The 15170-nt window shown below is 42.9% G+C and overlaps 1 protein-coding gene across 7 annotated transcripts in view; it reads right to left on the reverse strand.

Moving 5' to 3' along the window:
• The window catches only part of LOC308699786 (ubiquitin carboxyl-terminal hydrolase 9X-like), a 67259-nt gene that overhangs the window by 44423 nt on the left and 7666 nt on the right, over positions 1-15170 (reverse strand). For all 7 annotated transcript variants that reach the window (XM_081380806.1, XM_081380804.1, XM_081380802.1 and 4 more), the window contains exons 3-12: positions 14940-15143; positions 14250-14395; positions 13842-13921; positions 12934-13046; positions 11658-11876; positions 8785-8900; positions 8431-8682; positions 8021-8159; positions 6664-6816; positions 2391-2495 (exon numbers count right to left, since the gene is read on the reverse strand). In XM_081380806.1, coding sequence (XP_081236932.1) covers positions 2391-2495; positions 6664-6816; positions 8021-8159; positions 8431-8682; positions 8785-8900; positions 11658-11876; positions 12934-13046; positions 13842-13921; positions 14250-14395; positions 14940-15041 — 1425 coding nt within the window. In that variant the 5' untranslated portion in view covers positions 15042-15143. The remainder of the gene's footprint in view (positions 1-2390; positions 2496-6663; positions 6817-8020; positions 8160-8430; positions 8683-8784; positions 8901-11657; positions 11877-12933; positions 13047-13841; positions 13922-14249; positions 14396-14939; positions 15144-15170) is intronic.

The raw sequence follows: 15170 nt of genomic DNA on the forward strand, positions 1-15170 counted from the left end.
CTACCTCTATTGTACACTACCTCTACTGTACTCTGCTGTACACTACCTCTACTGTACTCTACCTCTACTGTACTCTACCTCTACTGTACTCTACCTCTACTGTACTCTACTGTACCCTACTGTGCACTACCTCTACTGTACTCTACCTCTACTGTGCTCTACCGTACACTACCTCTACTGTACTCTACCTCTACTGTGCTCTACCGTACACTACCTCCACTGCACACTACCTCTACTGTGCTCTACCGTACACTACCTCTACTGTACTCTACCTCTACTGTGCTCTACCGTACACTACCTCTACTGTACTCTACCTCTACTGTGCTCTACCGTACACTACCTCCACTGCACACTACCTCTACTGTGCTCTACCGTACACTACCTCTACTGTACTCTACCTCTACTGTGCTCTACCGTACACTACCTCCACTGCACACTACCACTACTGTACTCTACTGTACTCTACTGTACTCTACTCTACCCTACTCTACCCTACTGTACTCTACTGCACCGTATTCTACCGTACTCTACTGTACTCTACCGTACTCTACCGTACACTACCTCTATTGTACACTACCGTACTCTACCTCTACTGTACACTACCTCTACTGTACACTACCGTACTCTACCTCTACTGTACTCTACCGCACTCTACCTCTACTGTACACTACCGTACTCTACCTCTACTGTACTCTACCGTACTCTACCTCCACTGTACTCTACCGTACTCTACCTCCACTGTACTCTACCGTACTCTACCTCCACTGTACTCTACCGTACACCACCTCCACTGTACTCTACTGTACTCTACCCTACTGTACTCTACCCTACTGTACTCTACCTCTACTGTACTCTACCTCTACTGTACTCTACCTCTACTGTACTCTACTGTACACTACCTCCACTGTACTCTACCTCTACTGTACTCTACCTCTACTGTACTCTACTGTACCCTGCTGTACTCTACCCTACTGTACTCTACCTCTACTGTACTCTACCGTACTCTACCTCTACTGTACTCTACCGTACACTACCTCTACTGTACTCTACTGTACCCTACTGTACTCTACCCTACTGTACTCTACCTCTACTGTACTCTACCTCCACTGTACTCTACCGTACACTACCTCTACTGTACTCTACCTCTACGGTACTCTACTGTACACTACCTCTACTGTACTCTACCTCTACTGTACTCTACCTCTACTGTACTCTACCTCTACTGTACTCTACCTCCACTGTACTCTACCGTACACTACCTCTACTGTACTCTACCTCTACTGTACTCTACCTCTACTGTACTCTACCGTACACTACCTCTACTGTACTCTACCTCTACTGTACACTACCGTACTCTACCTCTACTGTACTCTACCTCTACTGTACCCTACCCTACTCTACTGTAACTCTACTCTACTGTAACTCTACTCCACTGTAACTCTACTCTACTGTAACTCTAACTCTACTCTACTGTAACTAACTCTACTCTACTGTAACTAACTCTACTCCACTGTACTGTTACTCTACTGTACTGCTACTGTACTGTAACTCTACTCTACTGTAACTCTACTCTACTGTAACTCTACTCTACTGTAACTCTACTCTACTGTAACTCTACTCTAACTCTACTCTACTGTACTAACTCTACACTACCTCTACTGCACTGTACTCTACTGTACTGTTACTCTACTCTACTGTACTGTAACTCTACTGCACTCTACTGTACTGTAACTCTACACTACCTCTACTCTACTGTACTGTAACTCTGCTCTACACTACCTCTACTCTACTGTACTGTAACTCTACTCTACTGTACTGTAACTCTGCTCTACTGTACTGTAACTCTGCTCTACACTACCTCTACTGTACTGTAACTCTACACTACCTCTACTGTACTGTAACTCTACACTACCTCTACTGTACTGTAACTCTGCTCTACACTACCTCTACTCTACTGTACTGTAACTCTACTCTACTGTACTGTAACTCTGCTCTACTGTACTGTAACTCTGCTCTACACTACCTCTACTGTACTGTAACTCTACACTACCTCTACTGTACTGTAACTCTGCTCTACTCTACCTCTACTGTACTGTAACTCTACACTACCTCTACTGTACTGTACTGTAACTCTACACTACCTCTACTCTACTGTACTGTAACTCTGCTCTACACTACCTCTACTGTACTGTAACTCTACTGTACTGTAACTCTACTGTACTGTAACTCTACTGTACTGTAACTCTACTGTACTGTAACTCTACTGTACTGTAACTCTACTCTACTCTACTCTACTCTACTCTACTCTACTCTACTCTACTCTACTCTACTCTACTCTACTCTACACACTGGCTCTGGATCTCTACACACTGCGCTGCGAGCGCCGTTACCTTGAAGCAGTCAAACAGGTGGTCGAGTTGCTCCGGGGAAAAGTCCCACGCCAGCTTGGCCAACAGATCGTGCATGTTCTTGACGATCGCTTCATGTTTACCAGCCTGAGGAAACAGACAGAGGAGATCAATCACCACACACACACTTGTCCACACACATACCCACACACACACTCACACTTTTCCACACACACACGCACGCACACACACGCTAGTCCACACACACTCTTCCACACACACACACACACACACACACACACTCGTCCACACACACACGCTCATCCACACACACACACACACGCTCATCCACACACACACACACACGCTCGTCCACACACACACACACACACACACACACACACGCTCGTCCACACACACACACACACACACACACACACACACACACACACACACACACACGCTCGTCCACACACACACACACACACACACACACACACACACACACACACACACGCTCGTCCACACACACACACACACACACACACACACGCTCGTCCACACACACACACACACACACACACACACACACACATGTCTGGTGCACTATCTTTGTGAGGACTCTCCATAGACGTAATGGTTTTTATTCTGTACAAACTGTATATTCTATCCCCTTACACTGCCCCTATCCCTAAACCTACCCATCACAGGAGACAATCTGCATTTTTACATTTTCAAAAAAACTAATTCTGTATGATTTATAAGCTTTTGTACCCATGGGGACCTCAATTTAGGTCCCCACAGTGACACGAGTCCCCATGAGTCTGTGTGCATTCAGGTTTAAGTCCCCACCGGTGTAGAAAAACATGTCCACACACACACACACACGCTCGTCCACACACACACACACACACACACACACGAAGAAAATAGCGTCACAGTCCAGCTTAAGTAAGTTCAGTGTGGGTTAATTTTTGTTGTAAAAAAGTTAAAATCAGGGCTCTGGAGAAAACCGTGATGTCATCATCCAGCTCAGTTCTCATATAATGGTGTCAGTGCAGGAGATCAATAATTTTGTTGAATATTAAATGTAGGGCTGTTTTCGACTAAGGATTTTCATAGTCGAACCTGATTCGTTAGATTTTGCCGTAGTCGACTGATAGTCGAACCTTTTTTATATAACGATATATCCAACGATATATATTGCGAGCCATCAATCCAGGCTAACGTCAATTATTACCATTCCATGATATTAATAATTTCACTAATAAGCAAGCTTCATTACAAGTGACAAAAAGGTCACTTAATATTTTATTCCAAAATTTATTCCAAAATTAGAACATATTTCTGTAAGAATTCGGTGAACGTTCTACGCAATCCAACGTGGCGGCGCTCTTAACAGATGTTTGTTTATTAGGCTAAAATTCCTCAAAATAAGCAAAAAAAAAAAAGAAATGTATTCTCTCTCTCTCATATGCAGTGGACGCGTTCATGTAAACGGCACCTAAAAGCTGTCACTAAGAACCAGAACCAGCAAAAGTAATGATTATGAATATGTAAAATATTTCAATGAAACAATGAAACATAAACAAGTGTTTTCTGTTTTGGCTGCAAAGATGAAGTTGACTATAGGCTAGCCTACTAACTCGCGATCTTCGCAGTGAACGCGCCGGAGAAAAATGCACATTTCGGATTACATAGTTTTATTTTGTTTTGAATGGATCTGTTTAAAAGTAGAGATCTCTGTAGATAATATATATATATATATATATTTCTATTTTTTTTAGGTGTGTGAGGCGAGTAGGCTACCTTATACGCTGAGTTTCGGTTCATGGATGATAGCTTAAGCTCCAGGCAGGCGCTTGCGCCTCCGTATAGCATATCTCTGTTATATTTACTTTTTATTTATTAAATCCAGGAAATTGGATAATGAAACACTGATTAAAATTAAGATACAATTAATACAAAACGAAATTCGTTTTAAAGAAAGGCTTTGTGCTTTCTGTTTGAGGTCTCTGTGAAAGGTTTAAAGCAGCCTTTTAGTGCCGCTTTCAGTGCGGTCGCGTCCGTAATGGAGAACTGTCACGTAACATTGTTTTTTCCTCATAAATGCGAACACGAAAAATAAATAGCCGAAATAGTCCCAAATAGCCGACTATATAGCCAAGATATTTTGACTTTGGTACGAAATCATCATTCGTCACCCCAGCAACAAGCCATACAACAAACTTGTGTTTACCGTGTGTGCTACCGTTCTCTTAATACACCATGGGTGCTACTACCCTTCACATCGCATGTTCCGGCGATGTGACTATCGCTCATGCGCACATCGCGATGTCGATGTTAAAACAGAATATCGTTCAGCCCTAATAATAATATAGGGTTTATGTCTGTATTGACAAAAGAGTGGTAGAACTGTTTGTTTGTTTTTTGTTTGTAAAGTTAACAAGCCTTACCCGTTTCAAATGATAGGCTACGCCAGTGGTGCCCAATAGGTCGATCGCGATCTACCAGTCGATCGCAAAGACAATGCTGGTAGATCGCACATAATTTTAAAATATGCTTTTGTTAAATTTAAATAAAAATAAATATAAATATAGCATTGTCCTTACTTCTTTTAGTTTCTGTATAACTTGCACTTGACGAATTAATTTTTACCAGGCGCGATTTTTGTTTATTCGGGTGTCATGACAACTAGCTCAAGAGCTTCGGAGAACAGAGCGCGAAATTGTGAAGCTAACAGTATTCGGAATCGGTAGCGTACACAAATGCCATTCATTCATTCATAAATTCCAACCATTTGAAAATAAACTGTTTGAAAATTATCAAAACACCGGTCCACCATGACTGATGACAATGTGGAGGCCTGTTTGAGACTAGCTATCAGCAGCTTCTGCCCGGATTATATAAAACTGTCTGATTCCAGTCAGTGCAAGTCATCAGAATAAGGCAAAATGTTGTAGGTATTTTGAGTTTAGTGTTAAAATTGAATATCAACAATGAACATTTATTATTATTTTTCTCCTTAATTACAAGATTACATGCAGTACTACTACTGCAGTAGCAACAAGCATTTGAAGTGTTTTTTTAATTTTTTTATTAAACTGTGTTTTTTAGTTGGTAAATCTCATTGTGTTGATCATTTTAAAAGTAGATCATCAAGCAAAAAAAGTGTGGGCACCCCTGGGCTACGCCATGTTGGTTGTCGTCGTGTGATATGAAAGAAGCTGCTGACACAACTTGCACTTAACTTTCTTTGGGTCATCTTTAACCTTCTCGAAATACTCCCACACTTTTGATGATTTTTTAGAAGCCATTGTGAGCCAATAAATCCGTAAATGCTAACAAATGCGGTCCGGATGTTACAGGCCTGTGTGCTGTGTGCTGCTGCTCATTGGTTACATAACACTTCCCTACTATTCGACTATGAGGTTCATAGTCGAATCAGACCTCTCCGAATCGAATCGTCGAATCCTCGACTATTAGAAGTCAGCCCTAATTAAATGTCCTCAACTAAGCAAGACAAAAGCCAAAGGCGACAGAGGAACTAAAACTCCATCAGTGACAGAATGGAGGAAAACCCTCGTGAGAAACTCAGTCTCAGTTCTCCTCTGGCCAACGAGCGAACAGTGTATGATTATGATTCAGGCAGCATTACAGGTCAGAGGTCAGAATGGATCAGAACATTCAGAATATTATCCAGTTCCTTCTGTTCTGGCAGCAGGGGAGAGTTGCGTCAGGGACAAAGGCCACCAGGGAAAGTTTTCCCAGCAGCATCAGCAACAGTTTAACCGGTTAAATCCAGCGTTTAATGTTGTTTATGTGTCTATGTGGAGTTTTTAATCTGCTTTAAGACAAACCATGTGTAAACTCATAAGTCGACAGCATTGCTGAGTATTTTTACTTAAAACTGCAGTGAACCAAAGACAGTCTCAAAAACACGCTTTGAAATCGCTGGTGTTTCTGACGTCACAAACTACCTTGTAACCAATCAGATCAACGTGTGATCGTCAACCAGTGGATCTCTGAGCTGAGTGAGTGAGTGGAGGCGGGGCTCATTTGCAGATTCATAGAACCGCGCATACTAAATGAGGCGAGGGTGTCGAGTTACATTCAAGATAAGGCATGAAGAATTTTTTTTCAAGGAAAAAAAGTTTAAATATGTAATATTGGTGATTAAAGATGAGTTTTAAGGGATAAACTGATTGACTACAGGGGGACTTTAACTGTGAGTTATAGTCAGGTGTTCTGTCACACTACTGATGGATGTATGATAGCGTTAGGGTTAGCGTCAGGGTTAGCGTTAGGCTCGTACCTGAGCCGCCCAGATGCTGTCCAGGTCCTGCAGGGTCAGAGCTTTCTCCTTAATGACGAAGCGCAGGATCTTCTCCAGCTTCTCCACGTACTGCGGCTGGTGAAGACTGTCTCTCAGCACGATGGACAGGATGTGGTTCTGCTGAATCCACTCCTGACACACACAACACACACCATGAGCACTTCCTGTAGCATCACACGAAGTGTAACACACACACACACACACACACTCTCTACTCTACTAGACACCAGGAACAGTGGGTGCGTCTCAACTGCAAAATCCTTCCAGTGCACTGGAACGTTCACTACCTAAAAAGTCCCATAATGCACTGTGAAAACCAGGGAGCTCACTAACCGAACGATGCTCACTAAGTTCCCTTAACAAAAATACTGAAGCGTGAAACATAAATCGTGCAATACACGTGAAAGATGATTTAAAACAAAAAAACAAACCATATTTTAATTATATTTCAGCATAAACATACACTGATAGACAGGCAGTGAACATAATCTTCCGCTGAAATGTTGAAGTTATATATAACCGAGTATTCATCAATGTTAAGCATCACCGCTGGTTTAGATCACAGATCTGAACTGGTTTTAGTTTTTTTAGTTTTTTTTCAAGTTTAGGTTTACTGTAAAGCAAATGTAGTGAAATAAACATTTTTATTTCATACAAAATACATATTTTATAAAATAATTTGGACTCTTAAATGGCTAGAAAATGAAAGCCATTCGTCGAACCGATTTGTGTTCCAAATTTTGAAGTTGACATCACAGAAATTGAGCTGATTTACAGTGCCGTTTCCATGTCCAACTTCAAAGCGGTTTTCACACGATGAATTTTGAGTGTTTACGCTTTCAAACGATTCCTATTTTACGATTACATTTACATTTAATCACTTAGCAGACGCTTTTATCCAAAGCGATTTACAAACGAGAATAGAAGCAGTGAAACTAACAGTAGGACAATATGTAAGTGCTATGACCCTTCCCAGTGTAGTCTAACGCAGTATATGTAATAATATATGTATTTTTAAATAGAAGAGAAGAGAAGAGGTGTCCGTATTAATGTATCAAGTGTTGCCGAAAAAGACGCATCTTTAGACGATTTTTGATGATTACTTAAACGATGATTCCTTATATATGTGATATATTTTGAAATATGTGATAAACGATGATTACTTAAACATGTGCTCTAATAGCTAACCCTCCCGCTCCCGGGACACTGAGAGCTAAAGGCTAACGGCAGACAGGCTTCAGTCCCGCAGGCGATCATGAACACCGCACAGGGGCCGAGGACACCGGGATCAGATTGAGACGCACCCGATGACTGACTGATTGACAGGGAATCTTACGGCCATGCGCTCGGCTGTCAGCCACTCCTCTTCCTCAGGGTTCCCGTGCCGGTGTGTGTAGTAAGACACGCTCGAGATCACCTTGTTCACTTCGTTCAGCGCGTTCATTTTCCCATTAAACGAGGAGATCTGCAACAGCCTGTAAAGCAGACGAGAGAACACACTCCATAAACCGGCAGAGCGTGAACGTTCACAGAACACACCGTGCGCATAACATCAACCGTTATGTATAATAATATAAAAAATATATTTATATTAATATAAATAATTTAATAATGAATAGTATAAATATAAACCACCACATAATAGAATTTATTTATAATGTGGAATAACTGTATTAATATGCCGTCAATTACCATGTGCAATATCATTATTAATATCTCTCTATCTAGTGTGAAGGGACGGCTTACCTAAGGATCATCTTCAACCGGAAGATTTCCAAGTTCTTGACGGTCTCCTCTTGACCAGGAACTCTAGACGCCAAGTTCTTCAAGGACTTGATGATCATGGACAGAGCGTCGTTCTTGGCCTCGTTCTTGGCCTCCTTCTTCAGCTCCTCGTCTGTGAGGTTCTCCAGAAACTGAGGAACCATCTCGATTATGGGTGAGAAGAACTTCTTCACCGTGTGCAAAGTCAAGAACTCGTAACATTGGCCGAAAGGTCTGGAAGACAAACCGAGGAACAGTGAGGCTCAAAGCAGGAACGAGAGAGCCGTCGGGTCTGTGATGTCAGAGATGGATAGGGTTAGGGTTAGACGAACTTACTTGATGAGCGCTGCGATTATCTGCACGTTGAGAGCCTGGACGCTCATGAAGCGATCGTGAAGAATCTGGAACCCGTTCAATGTGCCAAATTTATTGACGAGGTCCACCAGCCAGCCCTGAGCCAGACACACACGACCGGGTCACGACCCCACACACACACACTGCATCTGGACAATTATCATTACTCGTTTTCCTTCAGTAGACACTAGCTGCCTTTCCATCCAAAGATGCGAATTTAACTTGGGCAAATGGCATAAAACATTTGCGAATAAAGCAGAGTTTCCATCCCATGTGTTCAAGAGAACAAAACCATCACTAAATATCAGTAATAAACTGAGTTTCTGCAGTCGGCTGTTCCTCCCTCCATCATAAGCGAGTGTGTCTCGAGCGTCAGACGAACACAGTAAACGCTGTCGTGTTCTCTGGCGTTCGGTAACACACTCTCACTCACATTCTGTAAATGTGCTTCTTGCCGTTTCCATAAAGTGTTTTTTATACAATATACCAAAATTCACATAAAAATAGGTGGATAGAACCAAAGTTAATGTTATATGCAATTACACCAGTGCCTACTTTCCCATGAGGAGGTTCACTTGTGTTTCACAGACAAACATTTGATTTTAAAGTCACCATGGCATCAAAATGGATAATTCTTGTTTTTCTTAATGGAATATTGCAGTGTTTATTCTAAATGATTTATGGGTGTACAATATTATTGTGTTAATAATGTTGCATCAGAACAAGTTCCTCTTGCAGCATCTCATCTCTTCTCTGATGATGTGGGCGGGGCAACCTGTCACTCACATGAGATCAGCCAATAGCAAACCACAACCATCCAATCAATTCCCCACAGACACAATCAAGCCCCGCCCACATCTGTTCTTGTTCCAGAAGCGTTTCACTCGATATACAGCACTATAGGAGAACGACTAGGCAAATTTATATTTCATGACGAGTTTTAACTAGGGCTGCACGATATTGATATGGCGATATGCCATAACTGTAATAATGCGATGCTAAAAGTGTGTAAAATAAACTTAAATTTTCTTTCAAATATATTTAAAATGATATAACCAACATACGAGTTTCACATTCTTTTTGTGACGAGAAAACATCCCTAACCTTCTGCCAGTGAACATTAGTGTTTTACTGTATATCAGAAGAGTTATTCTAACATCAGTGTAAACCTCGGGGTCAGGGGTCAGGTTATCCTACATTAGCAAGGCCGCATTAATGCACGGGCTTACCTGGGCTGAAGCCCAGGGGCCTCCCATGTTCAGGTTCATGATGAGCTGAAAAGGTCATATTGTTTTAACTTGTCAGATTTTGTCGCTGTATGTCGCTAGTCGCTTGTGGAGTTGGTAGACAGTGCTGTCGCTCTAATGTTATTGTCATGGTGCGTTCACACCAAACGCGAAAAGAGCGTCTGGCGCGAGTGTTTTCAATGTTAAGTCAATGCAAAGACGCGTTTACGCGCATCTGGTCCCGCGGCGCGAATGAGGCGTTAAGGCTGATTTATAAGACTACAGTTTATAAATTTATTTACGGTGCGTGTCCACTACAGCGGCAAAAGTCCGCTCAGTGCCGCTGGCAACGCTGTAACGTCTCCGCTTTGGGGTGTGTCTGTTGCGAGTGTGTTTAATCTAAGTTTTTTTCAACACACGGACAGTATAATCATCAGCGATGCACGCGATTACATTTAGAAATAGACAAGCTTTGTTTCCAAATGCACCAGGCAAGCAATGATCCTTTCAATTTTATAAACTTTTATAAACCCAGCCAATATAATCACAATGAACACATCCAAAATAAAATCTTTATAACAACTGCAAAGCGTCTAATTTGTAAACAAAATGATTTACGCACTAAATCCAGCATAAACTCACTGAGACTGTCGACAGTTTCTTTTCCATGCATCATTTTATTATATCCATGTTTGTGGTTAGTTACAGTCAAGTCATAAGTCTGTGAAATCGCCCTCGAACTCTTCTGTCTCTCCTGCACTGCACTCCAGACGGTGACGGGAGCTGAGCTCCACTGAAGGCTTCTTTCCTATTTGTCGCTCGTGAAATTTAGTTGCTGTGTGTGGTTGTTAAATAAAGTGTCTTGTGTTTATGTGTTCAGTGATATGTTAATAACAATATTAAAATTGAAAACAATATTAAAAAACTCACTGTTGTAGGTCTCGAAAGAAACTAATGCATTCTGTGATGTAGATTAGATATTACACTTTTTTTGAAATTAGACTCTATAAATCGAGGGGATGGGGGGCCTACAAAACCTCTCAGCCCCGGGGCCTAACATTAGGTTAAGGCGGCTCTGTACATTAGGGTTATTAAACAACACAAACTCAATAATCGAATGTAAAAATAAACACTGCTTAGTTTTCTCTGCATGAATTAAATATATCCTGATTCTTATTAAAGCTACAGAAGTTCTTCAGCCGAGAGAGAGAGTGAGTTTCTGTCTTTTGATCATGACTCCAGTTATTGCAAGCCGCTGCGATATGCATATCGATATATACATTTGCGATATTTCGATTTATTGTGCAGCCCTAATTTAAACTCATTCACAACAATTCTTGTGCATCTTCCTGTCCGAACACACATGCCTGTGCGTGGGGAATATTGCATTTATACCCATTATATCTTTGCTGTAGCTCAAACAGTAGAGCGCTGGCGCTTGCAACGCCAAGGTCATGGGGTCGATTCCCAGGGAAAGCAAGAACTGATAAGAATGTAAATGTGTACCCTGTGTTGTAAGTCGCTTTGGATAAAAGGGTCTGCCAAATGCATAAATGTAAATGCCCTGCTTCACTGATCAGAGAGGGACAGGTTCACACTCAGGGGAGAGCGAGAGATGAAGCAGTGCACCTTGGGAGAGCGCGGGTCGGGCGGCCGGGCGAACAGCTCATCGTCGGCGAGCTGCGCTCCTGCAGGGACGCTCTCAGACGGGCGCGTGCCGTTGTAAATGTGGAACTTGCAGTGCGGGTTGGTGGCCATGGAGAGCAGCTCGAGCAGAGGGAACCAGTCCTGAGCCAGCTTGACCACGCAGAGCTCCATCAGCCGGTGCGTGTTGTTGATGATGCACCTCTGGAACGAGACGCCAGACTCATGAAGACTTAATTACTTAATACGCCTTCGTGGCACGAAGATCTCGGGTGTCATCCAAACAATTTTTTATTTTTGAATTTATTTACCTCTAAAAGTACCATATTTTCTATGTAAATTATGCTTATTTTTTATGCTATATTTAATATTTCTTTAACTTCAGTAAAAAAAAATATATATATCATTCCAGTAATTTCAGAGAGACAAAACCTAAAAATGTGGTGTCATGTGTTGGTATAAAAATAACAAAACAGCAATAATATCAACAGACACTAGACGGCTCTATAAGCCGTTGTTATAACGAATTTAACCTCAAATTTTTGATTTTATCACAAGTTAAAATTGTAATAAATAAAAAAACATCTTTGTTGAGTGAGACTATACAAAGATGCAAAAACATGCTTAGACAAATCTGACTCTGTCTGACTATGCTATAAAGAAAAGACAAAGTAGTAGATCATTTATCAAACAAAAAAAACATCAAATTTCAATAACTCAAAGTAAATAATCCCAAACAGGAAGAAGAATAAACCAGTATGCTATGATCTGCATTGTGGAGGATTTATTGATTTTTATACCATGGTCTGGTGAATACTCGATTCTGATTGGCTGCAAGGTGTCCATTAAAAAGTGATAGAGGACACCTAGTAAATAAACCGTCAGGCGTAACCAGGGAAACCAAGTTATTGTTTGTAAAAACTTTAGATTTCGATTGTAAAACTAATTAAAATATAAACTAATGTTTTAAAAATGTGTTATTTGGCAAGTGACCATGGTAAAAGCGGGTTAATGCCCGGCGAGGTGTAGAATCGAGCGTTCAGGGGCAAACTCAGGAGAAGTAGCCAAGTCTTGCACCGCTCAAATTAAGGGCCAGGGTCAGGGCCAGGGCCAGGGCCAGGGCCAGGGTCAGGGTCAGGGTCAGGGCCAGGGCCAGGGCCAGGGCCAGGGTCAGGGCCAGGGTCAGGGCCAGGGCCAGGGCCAGGGTCAGGGCCAGGGTCAGAGTCAGAGTCAAAAGCTTAGATCAGAGATCGAGACTCACGTGGATTTCAAACTTCCAGCCGCTCACGGCCTCATCCGTCAGGATCTTTGTGAATGAGATGGTCAGGCCGTCGCGGAAGAACCTCTGACAGGCCTCACACTTCACGTCCAGCCCTACACACACACACACACACACACACACATCAGGTCAGACACATACTTGTGTGATGTCATTCATGCTGCTTACAGTGGAAGCCGTTTACTTGGAATAGTATATAAATTTATACAAAAATTTATCAAATGAAAATAGGTGCGTATGATTTACTGTAATGCTGTGAAAACTAATAATATTTAATAATTAATTAATTACTTATAATACAATATAACTGCCATTTAATTTCCCTTCTTTGGCTGGTAAAAAGTGATTAACTCAGGGTTCCCACTGCTTGCTTAACTTCAAATTCAAGGACCTTTCAAGGACTTTCCAGGTCCAATACCCTCAAACTCAAGGACTTAATGCGGGACACAAACAGCAAACGTTGAGGTTCCATCGCAGTAGTGTCGTGGGCGTGTGAACGTCATGGCAACGCTCAACACAAAGCACCTCACGCGGGAAACACTTAACGCATAAATGCGCGTAACTAACGTAAATAAAGCAAGCTAGTGCGCATAGGCCACGAAGTAGCGGACCGGAGGGAATAATATGGAATTTTTTCCAGAAAACTTCTTGCACAAAATTAATTCTAACCCTTTCAAGGACCTGTCTCTGTGTGTGTTTATTTTCTAAAACTTTCCAGGGCCTTGAATTATTATTTTTTCCAGATTCACAAACTTTCAAGGATTTCAAGGACCCGTGGGAACCCTGTTAACTTAAACTGGAAAATGACTGCGGTTATCCCAGTATTAATGCAGTACGATTGGATATCCACGATCATGTGACTGATGACTGATGTTTCTCAGACGTCTGACCTTTTTTGCTGAGCTCTATCGCCGCTTCCAGCAGAACCTCCAGCTCTCCTTTGGGCAGAACCGGAACCACCCAGCGCGGCCTGGCCACAGGAACACACGATACACACGTTACCTCACGCCTGACACACACACACACACACACACGCTTACACACTCACACACACACACACACACACACTCACACACTTACACACACACTCACACACACACTCCAGGTCCACCCAGCGCGGCCTGGCCACAGGAACACACGATACCTCACGCCTGACACACACACACGCTTACACACTCACACACACACACACACACTCACTCACACACTCCAGCTCCACCCAGCGCGGCCTGGCCCACAGGAACACACGTTACCTCACGACTAACACACACACACACTCTGAGAGGCGTCAGGCTCACCGGTTGATCATGTCGTCCAGCTTGGCCAGGTCTGTGTGTGGGAAGGCAGGCTCCTCCTCTTCCTGTGTGGGCGGAGCTTCAGCCTGAACCACTTCCTCTGGAGGACTGACGGGTGACGTCTCATCGGAGGAGTTCGGCGAGGGCGTCTGAACACACACACGAGAGAACGACAACACGACGTCACACACTAGCGGCTGTATATGCTGTGTATTCTGGTTAACATGAGGCCAGATTTTCTCTATGATGAAAAATAAAAACACTGACAGCCAATCAGAATCAATCCTGCGTCAAAGAGCTCCAGCATTTACAGTGACAGGCGACGAATCTGAGAATAATCAGCGGTAGTGTGTGTCGGTGTGTTCCTGCACTACTGATGTGGTTATCGTCCTCTGTGTGAACCGTTATAAGTCTTCAACGCTGCCCTGAGGATTAGATCATCCACTAATGGGTTAATCTTTAACAGCTTCTCGGAAACATTAATCTGGATCCATTCGGAAAGCTCTCCGTCCTGTTTCTGTGACACTGATCTTTATGAAGACGGACACAAGCGGTGAACTTGAACAAGCAATGTGGACTGTGAAAATGGAGGCATTGAAAAGGTCATGTGATGCACACTGCACCTATAGCAGTCAGGGTTTGCTGAGCTGTGCTGTCTCACACACACACACACACACACACACACACACACACCTGGTTCTGGCTCTGGGGCAGCTGGGTCTGGGTCTGGCCGTCGGGCGCGTGGCTCTGGCTCTCGTTGCCCCCGACAGGAGACCCGCGGGTGGTGGCCGTCATGCTGAGGGATCTGGGCGACCTCGGATTATGTGTTGGGGCTTCCCCGATTCCAGCGACACTGAAGCAGCGGCAGCTCCGGGGCCACAGAGACCATGGCAGAACCTGCACACACACACACACACACACACA

Source organism: Scardinius erythrophthalmus (assembly GCF_964197995.2).
Source record: "Scardinius erythrophthalmus genome assembly, chromosome: 12".
In the NCBI taxonomy this organism is placed as follows: domain Eukaryota; kingdom Metazoa; phylum Chordata; class Actinopteri; order Cypriniformes; family Leuciscidae; genus Scardinius; species Scardinius erythrophthalmus.